At 42.2% G+C, this 16,098-nt stretch overlaps 1 protein-coding gene across 3 annotated transcripts in view; it reads left to right on the top strand.

The window, feature by feature from the left end:
* Positions 1 to 16,098, top strand: part of LOC145337608 (interferon-induced protein 44-like) — a 35,377-nt gene that overhangs the window by 14,553 nt on the left and 4,726 nt on the right. For all 3 annotated transcript variants that reach the window (XM_080182405.1, XM_080182404.1, XM_080182407.1), the window contains 4 exons: positions 154 to 225; positions 12,171 to 12,246; positions 12,350 to 12,551; positions 13,196 to 13,324. In XM_080182405.1, the coding sequence (XP_080038531.1) occupies positions 154 to 225; positions 12,171 to 12,246; positions 12,350 to 12,551; positions 13,196 to 13,324 (479 nt within the window). The remainder of the gene's footprint in view (positions 1 to 153; positions 226 to 12,170; positions 12,247 to 12,349; positions 12,552 to 13,195; positions 13,325 to 16,098) is intronic.

Below are 16,098 nucleotides of genomic sequence, written 5' to 3'. Positions count from 1 at the left end.
AGTGTTTGCTCACAATAGTCATGATAAAGTACACAGGATAGAATTCCCAATATAATTTGCTGGCGGGATAGAATAATTGCCTTGTTCTCTACAACTGCCAACAAATTCCACATTTCCCAACTAACAGCTTTCTAATTGGCATGTGCCTGACAGATTCGAGTTGGGGGGAAGAGTCGACCGATTCAGAATTTAGCTTGGATAGCAACGTGGAACGTTTGGACAAATGTAAGTGAGAACAAAAAGTGTGGAAAAAGGCTGTGCCACTTGTATCTGGATCTTATTGCAGAAAGCTCCTGTGCATTGGTACATTGTTTGATCAAGTGTCAATTATTTGTTGTGTTGATACTAAGTTTCTGGTTCATGGTAATCCCCAGGATGAGGATGCTAGTGATTCATTTATGGTATTGTCATTGAACATGAAGGGGAGATGGTTAGATTCTTTATTGTTGGAGATTGTCATTGCCTGATATCTGTGGGGCATGAATGTTTCTTGCCCAAGCCTGGATATTGTCCTGAATAGGTCTTGCTACATGTGCTCATAGACTGCTTCAGTATCTGTGGACTTGCAAATGGTAGCCTTTAGAACTGGCAATATATTTACCTTCCCAACTACTGTTCCCTACTAATACTATAATCCATTTTACTTCTCTGCTTGAATGGCCCCACTATCACAGTGCTGTGGCCTATCCCTGTTCTCATTCACACAGCTGCAATAGTGAACCTGTTGGACAAGGACAAAACTAAGACACCTCTAGTGCTACCTTTTGGATTCCCAAAACCATCTTGTTCCTGGCCACAACTCTCCTTTCTCTAACCATGGGCTAAATCTGCAATACCTAACCCAAGGAATATGACTACCTTCCAGAATAAAGTAGCCAGGCAACTTTCTCCCTTCCTGTTGCAATGTTCCAAATCTCAGATTTGAACTCATCAACTCTGAACCAAAGTTTAAGTTGAAGACACATGATGCAAATATGATCACTGTGGATCATACTGGTGTCCACTCCACCCACATGTTACAGCTGCAACACAACACTTGCCCCTGTCATTTTTGTTGTATTTTCATCATCTAATTAGGATTTCAAGTTTAGAAATATCATTTAATTATAATTTGTAATTCTATTAAATTGCTTAAATTTAACTGGCACCAAGAACTCCTTGGCCCTAATTTAAAATACTGCCCCAATTCAGAAAAAAAAATTAGGTCTTACCTGAGTAAATGGCTCTGGACTTCAGATCTCTGAGCTCATTGGGTGTCGTTCCCTCTCAGACCATTCCTAATTCTGTATATTAAAAAAAAAGAACTTCTTCCCTAGCTGTGCCAGGTTCCCCTGCTGCGTAGTCTGTCTAGTATTCCATTGAGCTAGCTTCCATGTTACTTACTCCCTACATGAGCAAGATCCTCTTGTCATCATACCAGCTGGAATTGCATGCACCTGAGTCAAGCCCTGTTGATTAGAGAACCAATGCTAACAAGTCACCCAAATAACTTCCAATTTCCATTTCCCTTATCTTCATACAATCCATATCCGGCACTTCACTTTCTTGACCTCTGTCTCCATTTCTGGTGATAGACTGTCCACTACTGTGCATTACAAGCTCGCTGACTCCCAGTTATCTGGACTACAGCTGTTTGCACCCCACATCAATATGGACTCCACCCCACTCTGTCTCTTCGTCTCCACCGCATCGGTTCAGATGATGTCACTTTCAGTTTGATTTGTTATTGTATTATGTATTAGTACACAGTGAAAAGTATTGTTTCTTGCATGCTATACAATCAAAGCATATCATACATAGAGGAGAGGAGTGGGTGCAGAATGTAGTGTTACAGTCACAGATCAACTTAATACAAGGTAGGTCCATTCACAAGTCTGATGGCAGCAGGGAAGAAGCTGTTCTTGAGTAAATTGGTAAGGATGAGATTGCAGAGCCTTTAGCTTTGATCTTTGGGTCCTCATTGTCCATGGGGATTGTGCCAGAGGACTGGATAGTAGCAAGTGTTGTTCCTCTGTTCAAGAAAGGAAATTGAAATGACCCAGGTAATTATAGGCCAGTTAGTCTTTCTTCGGTAGTCAGTAAGTTAATGGAAAAGATCCTGAAGGATAGGACTTATGACCATTTGGAAAGATACAGCTTAATCTGGGAGTCAGCATGGATTTGTGAGGGGTAAATCTTACGTCACAAATTTGATTGAATTTTTTGAGGAGGTAAGTGTGTAGACAAAGGTAGAGCAGTTGATGTCGTATACATGGATTTTAGTAAGGTGTTTGATAAAGTTCCCCATGGTAGGCTTGTGAAGAAAGTATAAGGAGGTGTGGGATAAAAGAAAATTTGGCTGATTGGATAAGTAACTGGCTATCTCAAAGATTGAGGGTGGTGGTGGAGGGAAAATTTTCAGACTGGAAGCCAGTTACCAGCAGTGTACCACAGGGATCAGTGCTGGATCCTTTGCTATTTGTCATTTTTATTACTGATTTGGAAGAGGGAGCTGAAGGGTGGGTTAGTAAATTTGCTGATGGCACCAAGATTCGTGGATGAGGTGCAGGGCTCTTGTAGGCTGCAAAGAGACATTGATAGGATGCAGAGCTGGGCTGAAAAGTGGCAGATGGAGTTTAACCCTGGTAAGTACGAGGTGATTCATTTTGGTAGGACAAACTTGAATGCAGATTACACGGTTAACGGCAGGGTTCTGAGGAATGTGGAGGAACAGAGATTTTGGGTTCATATCCACAGATCCCTGAAGGTTGCCACTCAAGTGAATAGAGCCATGAAGAATTATAGTGTTTAGCGTTTATTAACAGAGGTTTGAGTTAAAGAGCAGTGGGGTTATGCTGCAACTATACAAGACCTTGGTGAGACCACGTTTGGAATATTGAGTGCAGTTCTGGACACCTCACTATAAGAAGGATGCGGAAGCATTTGAGAAAGTGCAGAGGAGATATACCAGGATGCTGCCTGGTTTGGAAGGTAGGTCTTATGAGGAAAGGTTGAGGGAGCTGGGGCTTTCCTCTTTAGAGCGGAGGAGGATGAGAGGTGACTTAATAGTGGTTTATAAGATGAGGATAGAATGGACGTGCACAGACTATTTCCTCGGGTGGATGTAGCTGTTACGAGGGGGCATAACTATAAGGTTCATGGCGGGAGATATAGGAGGGGCTGTCCGAGGTAGATTCTTCACTCAGTGGCTGGGGTATGGAATGCACTGCCTGCTGTGATCGTGGAGTCGGACACTTTAGGAACTTTCAAGCGGTTATTGGATAGACACATGGAGCACACCAGATAGATTGATCTTGGGTTCGGACATAGCTCAGCACAACATCGAGAGCCAAAGGCCCTGTACTGTGCCTGACCTCAGACTTTTGTATCTTTTCCCGATAGAAGAAGATGGAAGCGAGCATGTTCGGGGTGCATTTCTTCCTTAATCCTAGTTTCCCACACACTGTGGTTGACAGGCGCTCTTCCCCTTCCTTCAAAACCAGGAAAGGGTTCTCATTGTCCACTTTTCAGTCCATCACCTCTGCATTTAAAGAATCATCCTTTGCCATTTCCTCCAACTATAGCATAGAGCCACCATCAGACATATTGTCCTCTCACTCCCTCTGTCAGTGTTCAGCAGAGACCATTCCCTCTGGAATAACCTGGCCCACTTGTCCATCCAACACCTCACTTTCTTCCCATGCAATCAGAAGGTGCAACACCTGCCCCTTTGCCTCCTCCCTGCTCACCATCTAAGGGCCTAAACACTTTTTTCATGTACACCTCCTTCAGTCTGATCTATTGCCATTGCTGCTCCCAATGTGGTATACTTTTAGTACTGAAGAAGAACATCTTTGGTCCCTCCACAAGCAAGACCCAGACCTACCTATCACTTGCCATTTCAACGCACCATCCTGGTCTCATGTTCACCTGCTCGTCCTTGGCCTGTTGCAATGTTCTAGTCAAACCCAAGGCAAACTGAAGGAACAACACCTCATCTTCTGGGTTTAACACTGAGTTCAACAAACTTCAGACTGTGAATTCTGTCCTCCCACCTTCACCCCATTTTTAAAATTTATTACCAGTTTACTTTCGTTGATTCTTTTTTTCCATTGCCTTTTAATCCCGCTTTCCATTTTTTCCCCCACACCACCATCCCTCCTCTCCCCATCCCATTCAGGCCATCTGTTTCCTATTCAATGTGTCAAAGGACAACCTGGCTTACCGTTTTCTAATATTAACACATTCTGATCTGTGCCACTATCATCACCATTTACATTCCCATTGGGCAGGATTTCCTGGCTGCGCTCACCATAAAACTGGAAAATCCCACCTGAAGTCAACGGGCCTTTGTATGGTTTGCCCCCTGCCTGCTATGATTCCTATGGTGGCCGAGACAGGAAAATTCCTCCCCCTTTGTCTTTTTGTCCACAATATCTTTGTCAATCTCTCCCCAGCTCTTACCTATCGCTTGCCCTCTATCCAGCCCTTGCTGCTCCACCATTCCCCACCCCCATAATAGTATAATTCTCATCCAATTTCCAGTGCTCTCTAGCTTTGACGAGTGTCATCCAGATGCAACACTAGCTCTGTTTGTCTCTTAACAAATGCTGCCGTATCTGCTGAGATTTTACAGCATTTTCTGTTTTTGATTCAAATAAATAACTAATTGTGAATCTGGCATGAGAACGCAAGTTGTTAATACAAAGATTGGAAGAAACTGAAAATTGTTTGTAATAAGTCTTTGGAGGCAGAAGTCCCTGCACAAAATCCCTTACAGTTCCAACAGCAGTACACAAAATGCTATCAGTTAGCAGTCTACCTTTGGAAGTGCAGAGGAACTGACACGCCCGATTAAATACCAGGAAAATACTCGCTAATTAGCCCATCAATTGACTCTTTAATCAGGGAGTTCATATTCCAATGGGCCAACTTCAATAGCCTTATTGAAGTCATTTCATCCCGCTCCCTCCCCCCAAAGTCCACGGAATGCCCCGGTCCAGGCACTTCACGTTTTTCTTTCTGTTTCTGCCCCAAGTCAGGATCCTCAAATTCAATATCTGACAAGGGAGGGATGTATCTGCTAGCACCCTGCTCTTCCAACAAGAATGGTGGTTTGCCTACTTCCTCCAGCTGTAGAGGTCCATCTCAAGACTCCAAGGTTCTCTCCAGTGGTGCCGGAGAGGTGGAGCTGGTCTGTCAGGAAAGACTCCCCTCGGTCCTTGGCCTGCTAAGCAGAATTGGCTTTGGGACGGGCGACAAATCCTAGGCCTGCACCTGGGTTAGGTGCACCCTTAAGACAGTCTCTACTGCACGTATCCGGTAGGATAACTTGACTGTACCGTTCCTGCTATCCATGTGGAACCATTTGTGAAGTTCCTCAGTCAGACTTTTTTACCTATGTCAAATTGCCTCTCTTGGTGGCTGTCATCATGTCCCCTGCAATGGGCCTGTGGTACTTTTCTGCCTCAGGTTTGGGAATAGCAGGCTCACCTGCTTATGCGTAAGTCGGTTGGTGTTATTCCCGTGTGGGGTTCTCTGGTAATCAAATAAACAGCGGGAGAGTTTGGTGTCTATTGATGCCACTCACTGTTTCTTTACCCCAGATTTTGCAGTTTGGACAGCTCTGTTCACAAGCCCATTTGTGCTGGATGATATGGTGCCGCCCTGGTGTGTTGAATCCCATTCGATTTCATAAATCTGGTTCATTCTTGGCTGGTGGCTGATCCGTTGTCCGATTCTAGCACCTCTGGAATTCCATGTGTCAAGATCGAGGCACATAGCTTCTCAACAGTTGTCACTGTTTGCCGAATTCACCTTGTAGACATCCAACCATTTTGAGCAAACATCTACTATTACCAAGAACATGGAATCCATAAACAGGCCTACAAAATCAACGTGCAGTTCATAGAATCATAGAACCCTACAATGCAGAAAAAGGCCCTTCGGCCCATCAAATTTGCACCCAACACAACCCACACAGGCCCTACCCCCATATCCCTACATATTAAAGCTACTAATCCCGCTAACCTATGCATCCCTGGATACTAAGGGACAATTTCTTAGCATGGCCAATCAACCTAACCTGCACATCTTTGGACTGTGGGAGAAAACCGGAGTACCTGAAGGAAACCCACACAGACACAAGGAGAATGTGCAAACTACACACAGACAGCGACCTGAGCCAGGAATCGAACCCAGGACCCTGGTGCTGTGAAGCAGCAGTGCTAACCACTATGCTACCGTGCCGCCCCATAATTGAGTCCATAGACTACCTGGCCATTCCCACGGGCTGCCAGTGTCACCTTCTGCCCTTGTTGGCATTCCTGGCACCGACACACCAACGTTGCTATATCCATATTCAAACCTGGCCAGCATCTTCATCTTGGACACACCTGGGTGCCTAATGATGTAATTCGGCCTTATGGTCATAGTCCCAAGTCAGGGCCAATGATCCCCATAGCAGTATCCCATCTTTGATGGTGATGTGCTCTCTTCTGCTCCATTGGGAATGGAATTGTGGTTGGACAGATCTTTCCATTTCCCCTGTTAGTACCAGGTCTTTAACTTTCACTAGTACCAGTTCCTTTTGTGTCCACAGGCATATGTTGTGTGTGGCCACCGGAAGAGTATCCAGAAAGTTCAGTGTCATCACCATTTCTTCTACTCTGGGTACTAATGATGGGGTGTCTGGCAATGGCAGCCTGCTTAGAGCATTGGCTTTTGCCACTTGAGTTCCTGGCTGGTGCTCCAGTTGATACAGGTATGCTGCCAGTAATAATGCCCTGTGCTGGTTCGGGCTGATGCTATTGGTAGCACTACTTTGTCCTCATTTAGCAGACACAGCAAAGGTTTGTGATCAGTGATGATCATGAATTTCTACCCATATAGTTACTGGTGGAATTTATTTACCATAAAAATTAGGCCAGTGCTTCTTTTTCAACCTGAGTGTACTTCTATTCCGTTATTGCTAGGGTCCTGGAGGCATATGCTATAGAGCATTCCTCTCCATTTTGCCATTTGTCTGTCAGAATGTGCCCACATCATATGGGGATGCTTGCAAGTGAGCAACAACTCTTTCCTGGGGTCATAATGCACTAAAACATTTGGAGAGCAGTTGTTTTACTTTCTTAAAGGCTCGGTCTTGGTGGAAAATTCAATCCCAGGCTTGTCTCTTTTTTTAGTAGCTGATGTAAGGGATCTAAGATAGAGGTCCCATTTTGTATAAATTTCCCATAATATGTCACTAAAAATGACCATAACACCTGGATTGTGGTGAGGGCTGGGCATCTTTGATTGCCTGCACCCAATCCTCCAGAAGATGTAGGTCTGACTTAGCGATCTTGTAGCCCAGATAGATTACTTGAGCTACTAAGAAAACACATTTCTCCCTCGTCAAGCACACACCAGCTGCTGGAAACCTTCTAAGGATTTTCTGCAGGTGTTCTGCCCTCGTTTTCCCAGTGATGAGGACATTGTCCAGGTAAATAGCAATCTGTGGTAACCCTTGTATGTTCTCCATCATTCTCTAAAATATTGAACAGGCTGATGATACCCTAAAGGGTAATCTTGTATACTGATAAAGATAGTGTATTGATTATGGAAAATTTTTGTGAATCTTCATCCAGTTTCAATGGTAGGTACATGTGACTTATGTCTAGTTTAGACAATGAGTCCTCCTGCCAGCTTGAGAGTAGTGGTTTATTGTCTGCTTGAAATCTCCACAAAGGTGAACTGAGCCATCCAGCTTTAGGATAGGCACCACAGTGCTGCCCATTCTGTAAAATGGACCGATTTCATTATGCCTTCATGCTACAATCTTCTGATTTCCGTGTCCACCTTTTCCCTTGATGTGAAAGGCACCGGCTGGGCCTTGCAAAATTTCAGATCGACGTGTAATGTCACTTTTGCTCCCTTAATTGTTCCTGGTCCTTTTCAAAAGATCTCCAGGTACTTGAGGACTTCGCTCAGGCAACCATTTTCCAACTGAAAATTGGTTACTCAGTCTAGTTGAATCTCCTTCAGTCAATTTCATCCCAATAGGCTTGCCCCTGAATCTTCCATTACCATCAATGGTAGCCTAACCAGTCGCTTTCCATAAGCAACAGGAATATGGGTTGTGCCCAACACTCTGTGGTTCCCCTGTATAAGTCCTCATTCTTGCAAAGTCTCCAGTCAGGGATAGGAGTTAGAGTCCAGAGAGTTAATTTTATTGAACACCGTTTCCCCTACCACAGATACGACTGTGCCTGTGTTGACCTCCATTGTTAGTGGATGTCTGTTCAGTCTTACAGATAATTTACTAGATTCCAATTTGGTCATTGCAACACAAAGTAGTTGTTCCTTGTCAGAGGTAGGTGGAGCTTCCAGAGTTTGCATTCTCCTGTATCCTGGCCTATATGTCGTTTTCCAAAATGTTGGTTTTGGAACTTTGTTTTTCTTATTTGATACTGACATTTATAATATCTTGCCAGTTGGGATTCTGTAGAGGCTACTGTCTGTTTAGTCCTAATTCGGCCTTGTTTAGTAGTGGATCTGTGAGCAGATCCCTTGTATCCAAATTCTTCCTCGGGGCGCCTTAGTTGCCTGCCCCACAGTGGAGATCCCTTAATTCAGTTGCATTGATGTGGGTTTCTACCTCCATTGGAATACCCTGTAACTCGTGCTACACTCACCACTTTTTTTCAAGGACAAAAACAGCAGTAATGCTTGTTTGTAGCCCAGCTTGGCCTCTGCTAACAGGCATTTTTGGTGTGCAGAATCAATAATATGATCATATAATCAGACCCAGAGCATCTCATTTAATGTCAATCTAAATTTGCAAGCCTCTACAAATTACCTTAATCTCATCAAGAAAGTAGAGATTGCCTCCCCTGTCTCTCGGAATGCTGCGTAAAACTGCTACCTTCACAGGATCAGAATACTCTTTTACTAAATCCATCAATTCCTAGAAAGTTTTTGTGTCCAGTGCCTCCAGAAAAGGTAAATTGCACATAACAGTGAAAGCTGCTGGTCCACAATCAGTCTCAAAATAATCCTTTGCTTTTCAAATGAGGCTGTGTCATTCACTCTGAAAAAATACCTCATCCGTTCTACATATTGGGCCCAGTCTTCCATGGCAGGGTCAAAAGCATCCAGTTTCCTGAAGAGGCATGTTTGTCAGGCAGTGGCTTATACCCAATGTGTAGCAGCTGATCGCAACAAGGTTCCTTTGGGTAGTTCCTTTTTCCTCATCACCACTGTAATAACTCTTCAGAGAAATTTGTCCCTTCACAAAAATCCCTTTATTTACAATTCCAACAGCAGTATACACAGTTCGATCAGTGAGCAATCTCGTTTTGGGAGTGGCAGAGGAACTGACACTCCTGGTTAAGTACCAGGAAAAGATTCCCTCTTTGGCCCATCAATTGATTCCTTAATCAGGGAGGTCATATTTCAATTAACCAACTCAATTGGCTGATTTAAGTCATTACATGTTAGATTTTCTAGATTTTAAAAAGAGAAACTCAAAATGCTTAGAATTCATTTCAAGAACTGTGGTGCAGGAAATTCAATTCCAGGCTTGAAAATGCACTGTTGCAATATAGGTCATAAACTGATAGCACAGAGTCACACCAACCTGATGTCAGGCAATAGCCTCAAAAACGGGATTCTCCCAAAGCAAAACTAAGTGCCCAATGGGCAGGAAAATGGGAGTATTTCCAGCCCTTTTTCTTTTGGATATGCTTAGCAGAACAAGTCTCTGACATTGAATGCTTCAGCTAGATTAACTCTGAAAAGCAGAGGCAGGGCCTATTCCCACCTGAGACCAGCAGCATAGTGCTCTGCGGGCCACTGCACATGCACTGTTCTGTCAGTGCGGAGATCAGCGCATGTGCACTGCCCCTCCTCTTGGCCGGCAACCTTCCTGGCTGCTAACCTCATGACCACAATGGCCTCTATCTCACGAACGGGGTGAGCATGCTTGTTCCCCTTTAGTTGGAAGCAGTTATAAACCCTGCTGGTGGGAACGACTCCTGACAGGGGATGGGGGGAAGACAGTTGCAGACCCATACGATATAAAAGGTATTTGAAACTGATATTTCCATATGACATTATTATGTGATAATCAGCTCCACACTGATTTCTGGCACAGTGCTGATTGTGCTTAAAAAAAAAGTGCTTGGAAGAGTCATGACCAGGAACCTCACAAAATGCCTCCCATTGATGTCTAGAGAATCCTGATTAAGATTTCAGTTCTGAATAAATGTGATTGACTTAAAATATTAACTCTCTTTCCCTATTCAAAGAAACTCCCTGAACTGCTGAGTCTTTTCTGCTTGTATTATTTTATTTCCAGAAACTAGTCTTTTTGCCTTGAACACTGACTGAAACCTGGGCAGGGTTGCACAGAAATGGAATCATATTTAGGGCTGGTCAGGGGAGACAGAAGTAACATTAAACTTGAACTTATAGTTTAGCTAAAGTACACCTATCATCGGAGGCAGACAACCTTATCTGAATGCAAGAGAAGAGACTGAGGGAAGAAATGGCAACAGATGGCCAAGGATTCAGATTCACAGTAATGAAGCAGGCCTGGCCAAGGATTTCAGGACAATGTCACTAAGGTTGGGCATATGCAAACATCTGAATAAAGTCTGAACATGATTTGTCACTCCAAAAAAGGGCAGATGGATCAAATGTTACAATCCCAGCTGTTGCTAATACTGAACAAGTCAGATTCCAGAATGAAACCTAGAATGCAGTGTAACTTCTTTTAAGAAACTGTGGAGGAAAGGTACTAAATAAATTGACAGGAGACTGCTGATGAACTTTTAATGCAAATAAAACAATAAAAGAATTATATTACATTAGCCAAAAAGGTTGGAAAGATCTCAATACAAATAGAAGAAAATGAAAATACCACTATTCTTTCACCTTGGAATATATTTATAGAGGCATAAACTAGTACTTACCGCTAGACTGACACAAAGGCTTCTTGCTTGGTGCTGGCACAATTGCAAAATGGTTTCTTCTGGTGAATTCTTGAGCATTCATTTCATTCTTTTTACCCAACTCTTAATGTTTCATGAGACACCCAAAAACTGTTTTCTAAGCTCATTGTTTCCTAAACTCAGTCTTCCAGTAGCACCTCTTCTAAACTAGGACACTTTACCAAGTCCTACAACTGATTACTCTGTTAATGACTATCCCAATAGTCTTGTAGTTTTTCTCCTCTGAGAACTTAAGATCTCTGTCTTCTCCCTATGGCACACACTGAACACTCCATGACAGGTGCAACCAAAGTGGATTTTTCAACAATCCATCCAAATATTTATCATATTGTGAGCCAGCCAATCTCATTGAAACTTTGCCTTTCTCATAAGGGTCTTCAGTTGCCACACTTGAAGATTTTGTCTTTAATTCTTTCCAAAAAATGTTTACAGTCTTGCAACAGGGGCCCACTTTACAGGGTTTCAGTTTCACCTTCTGATATTTCTTTCCCAGGATTTCTGAGTATACTTGCACCATCATCCAGGCATGATTTCAGATAGAACACTATTGTTTTAATGAGATACCTTTGCCCCAACAGCCTACAACACAGAATCACCAATCTTCAGCTGCCTTCTCATCTTCAGGATTTCTCTCAAGCCCAGTCCACCTCGTGTACCCACTGCAGCTCTTTAACTCTGAGTCTATTTCTCTGTTCCTTTCTTTTAGCTTACCTTAACAGGACCTAGTCCTGATTTGTGTCTCCTTATCTGGGATTTCCTTCTGGCACCTCTCCCTCTCTTTTGAGAGCTCCTCCTTCCATTTCCTGCTCACTGGGCAGCTGCTTGGTAATGGTATTCCACTTCAGGTCATTTGATCTGCTATTTTTCTTGCTTTTGCGCAGATATGCAAAACCAGTTCCTGCTTGGAAAAGGTAAAATAAATGAAGTGTGCATATGCAACCATTTCCCAGCAGGTACATGCACAAAAGGCTAAGGTTCATCAGGAACTGGTGTCCACTCTCCAACTTCAGGTTAAAGTTTCTTTACATAAGAAATAACTCTTTTTTCCAAAATCAGAAAATTCATTTGTTTTCTGCATGTTACTGGGTTTTTAATGGCATTTTGAATCCTGACAGTAGATTTGCAACCTTACGCTTTTACTGCATTCCACTGATATTTTTAAAAGTATAATTTAATGTAATTGGTTTTTAATTTCAGATTTTACAAAACAAAAATACCCGCACACTTCATATTCAAGGCATTATGTTGTTCGTCATTTAACTATCAACCAGAGGTAAGCTACTTTGATCAGAAAGTGTGTTTCCAGAGCAGACAAGATAATCTTTACTTTGCTTGAACAAATCTGTCTTTGAGATCTCTTTCTTCCCTTCCTGCAGTGCCCTCAAAACTCTGAGGAGCCATCTGTGTATGTACAAACCTCCTGAAAAATGTGTGGACTCTGTAAACATCTTGCTGTTTGGCATGATAGGAGCTGGTAAATCATCCACCATTAATACATTTCTCTCAGCTCTGGATCCAGATAGAAGAACAATAAAGTGTGTCCCAACTGGACAGCATCCTGATTCTCTCACCCAACAGGTACTCTCACCTATGCGTTTTTAAAATTTAATTATTGGAAAATGTGTTTTGTGGCAAGCTGGCATTAATTGCTCATCCGTTATAATCCCGATTCAAAGCTGAGGTTTCATCATTATTTTTACTGAGACTAGCACTTGAAGACTTTTAAAATTGTACTTTAATTCTGATACTGTTCTGTTGTGATTTAAACTCACCTATTATTAGGCCTATATTGTCGCCTTTACATGATCATACTGTAAATTGACTTATTATTTGAGGCAATGCATCGAGTCGGAATTTGAGTTCAAATCTCATTCCACAGATTTAAGCACAATAATCCACGCTCTCCCAATGCCAATACTGGAAAGGGTTCTGTGAGGTCTGAGGTGCCATCTTCTGGATAAGACCTTAAACCAATGCCATGTCTGTCCCCTCAGGCATAAGATCCCAGAACCACTATTTTTAATAGCAGACTTCTTTCCAGTGACTAAAACAGAAGATCTAGTCATTATGTTTTTGCTTTTTATGGTGCACGCTGTGCAGAAACTAGCTGCCACATTTCCTGTTACAGTATTAAGGTGCTTAATTGGCAATATAGTGCTTTACAATCTCCTGATGTTGTGAAAGGAACCATATAAATGTACATCATAATAATTATTTAACAGCTCACATCATACAAGTCAAACTCATTGAAGTTTTGGGACACAGCTGGTTGGAATTCATTGGATAATCCAGTTAAGACAAAGAAAGTGTTAAGGATGATTCTGGAAGGAAGGGTGCCACTAGGAACCAACGTAAGTTTATCTATTTCATGCTTTTAAGATGTACCACTTTAGATAATCTCATGGAATTCAAAAACCTTTTTGGAGTGAAAAAGAAGCAATATTTACAAAGCAAGGCGTCCTTTAATCAGGCTAAGCTGATAGCCCTCTCACTTCAGCATTAGTTATAGGTTCAAACCCCCTTCAGTGGATCAGAGCCCTTAGTGCTAGAACTGAAGGAGTGTTGCACTGTCAGATTAAGACAACATCTACCCATTTGGCATTCTAAACCACAAGCCACAGTATTCCATGCCCACAAATGCATTCCTAAAGTTGTGCAATGTGGCCTCTGGTATGCAGGATCTCTCACTTTCCCACTCAATGATTTTTGCCCTCTGTGTTCACCAGCAACCATATTTTATCCGAAGTTCCCAGATAATTTGACAACAAGCACATCTGTAAGTACTTTTCACTCTAGTCACATCAGTCCTAATAGTCCTTTCAAACCAACCAAGAAACTCACATGGTTCAGAGTCAGGTTCTAAGACAATCTCAACTGTTTAGGATGACTGAGCTATTCGCACCGCTTTTAACATTTGGTTTTTTAACTCTTTGCACGGTTTCTGAAGTTATGTTTTTTTTACTGCCAGGCAGGAAATTAATCTATTGATAGAGAGTTTCACTTGCTTCTCCTTGTGTGAATTCTGCATTGTGAAATATGTCTGCTTAGACCTGCTACTACAGAACAAGGTGGAACACAACAGCACCCAATTAGCTTTCCTCTCCATTGAAACCTCAGAGTTTAACTTCTCTGAATAAGATTTGCTTAAGAAGCAAAATTAAACCATCTTCAGATACCCAAAAGAATGCCTTTTGTCCTCAGAAATCAAAATTTTGTTCTAAAGCTTCTGGAATTCCCCACAATGGAGTGATGGAGAGACAAAGCCATTTTTTTGGGGGAGGAAATGTTTTGTAAATTTTAACTATATGTAATCCTGTGTATTCAAGTTTTCTTTTGTTAATAAATTGAAAATTGTTGTGCCAAGTTTCCGTTTGGGATTTAGTTACCACAGCACTTATTTTTGAGCGTGTATAAAATAAACTATAGGGGAGGAAGTAGGTTGTAATGTAGCCCCAATACATTCACACATTCAGACAGAAGTAATGGCCTAGTAGTATCATTGCTAGACTATTAATCCAGAAACTTGGTTAATGTTCTGGGGACCTGGATTCGAATCCCGTCACAACGGATGATGGAATTTGAATTCAATAAAAAAATCTGGAATTAAGAATTTACTGATGACCATAAAACCATTGTCAATTGTCGGGAAAAACCCATCTGATTTACTAATGTGCTTTTAGGGAAGGAAATCTACTGTCCTTACCTGCTCTATGACTCTAGAGCCACCACAATGGAATTGACTCTCAACTGCCCTCTGAGAGCAACTAGGTATAGGCAATAAAAAATACTGGCCAGCCAGTGATGCCCATGTCCCACAAATTCATTTAAACAATAAAAGAGGGATAAAGAAAGATATCCTAGGCAAAGACCAGTCAAAGTAAATATGGTTTGCGTGTGAGCAAAAAGCCTGATGGTGTGTTCTTCAGAAGTTAGCTACCTGAACTAATGCAGGGTGATCTAGTGGTTCTGACTTCCATGATAGTGAAGACATTAAGGTGAATCAGTCTTATAGTTTGCAGTGGAAAACAGTGCAGGTAAAAGCCAGGTAGTTTAAACCTGGACAGAGCTCTGATTCTGCTGCTGTTTCATTCATAGAAACAACCCCACATGGAAAAGGGACAGGGGGGAAGAGGGGGTGGTGGTTGTCATTTGGCAGCACTCCCACTTTATCCCCTTGGTTTGTGCAAAGGATGGATGGTTTGGATTCTTGAGATGCTTAATGTTTCATCCATGATCAAGGTTCAATAACTTGCAGGGTCCCTTTGTTCTCACAGATGTATCATATCCATTGGGCAGAGCTTTGCCTTAGAAATGGAAAAGGGTCTTTGTGCATTTCTTTGGAATTTGAGTTCTGCACATTCAAGCAGCATTAGTATACTGTTAGAGATAATGAGATTCTTGCTGTTTTCTTAAGGTTAGATATTCCTTTTTCTGTGAGTCATAGCTAGTCAGTGTTCAGTTAGAAATGAAGAAGGATCTTTGTGTATTTCCTTGGAAATTGTTTTCTGCAGTCACAAGAAGGACATTAGTACATTTTTCGAAATATCCAGCTTCTTGCTGTTTTCTGAAGGCTAGAACTTCCTTTTTGTCAGTCGTACCTAGTAAGGTTTTTGTCCTTTAGTCAGGATGATGTATGTTTTCTGGGCATAACAATAGTCAGAGTGACACATGTACTCAAAGCAGAAATATAGTGAATAGTCATGGAGAACTACACAGGGACTGAGTATTAGAAAATAGAGAATATTAATGAAGTAATACACAAGACAGAACAGTAAAGTTACATTGTGAATTGTGCAACAGTAATGCACAGACAGCGTAATGCACAGACACTCTTCCCGCTCAAAAAAGACAGTAGGACTAGGGGGCACAGCCTCAAGATAAAGGGGGGGGCGGTTCAGAACGGAGTTGAGGAGGAACTTCTTCACTCAAAGGGTGGTGAATCTCTGGAATTCTCTGCCCGTTGAAGTGGTGGAGGCTGCCTCGCTAAATATTTTTAAGAAGCGGGTTGATGGGTTTTTGATAAGAGAGGGGATTAAGGGTTATGGGGAGAGGGCGGGAAAGTGGAACTGAGCCACGACAGATCAGCCATGATCTTATTGAATGGCGGGGCAGGCTCGAAGGGCCA

This window comes from Carcharhinus amblyrhynchos, unplaced genomic scaffold, assembly GCF_965287045.1.
Source record: "Carcharhinus amblyrhynchos unplaced genomic scaffold, sCarAmb.v2.hapA scaffold_53, whole genome shotgun sequence".
Taxonomy (NCBI): Eukaryota; Metazoa; Chordata; class Chondrichthyes; order Carcharhiniformes; family Carcharhinidae; genus Carcharhinus; species Carcharhinus amblyrhynchos.
The sequence above is the reverse complement of the archived record's forward strand: the minus strand, read 5'-3'. Positions and strand labels throughout refer to the sequence as shown.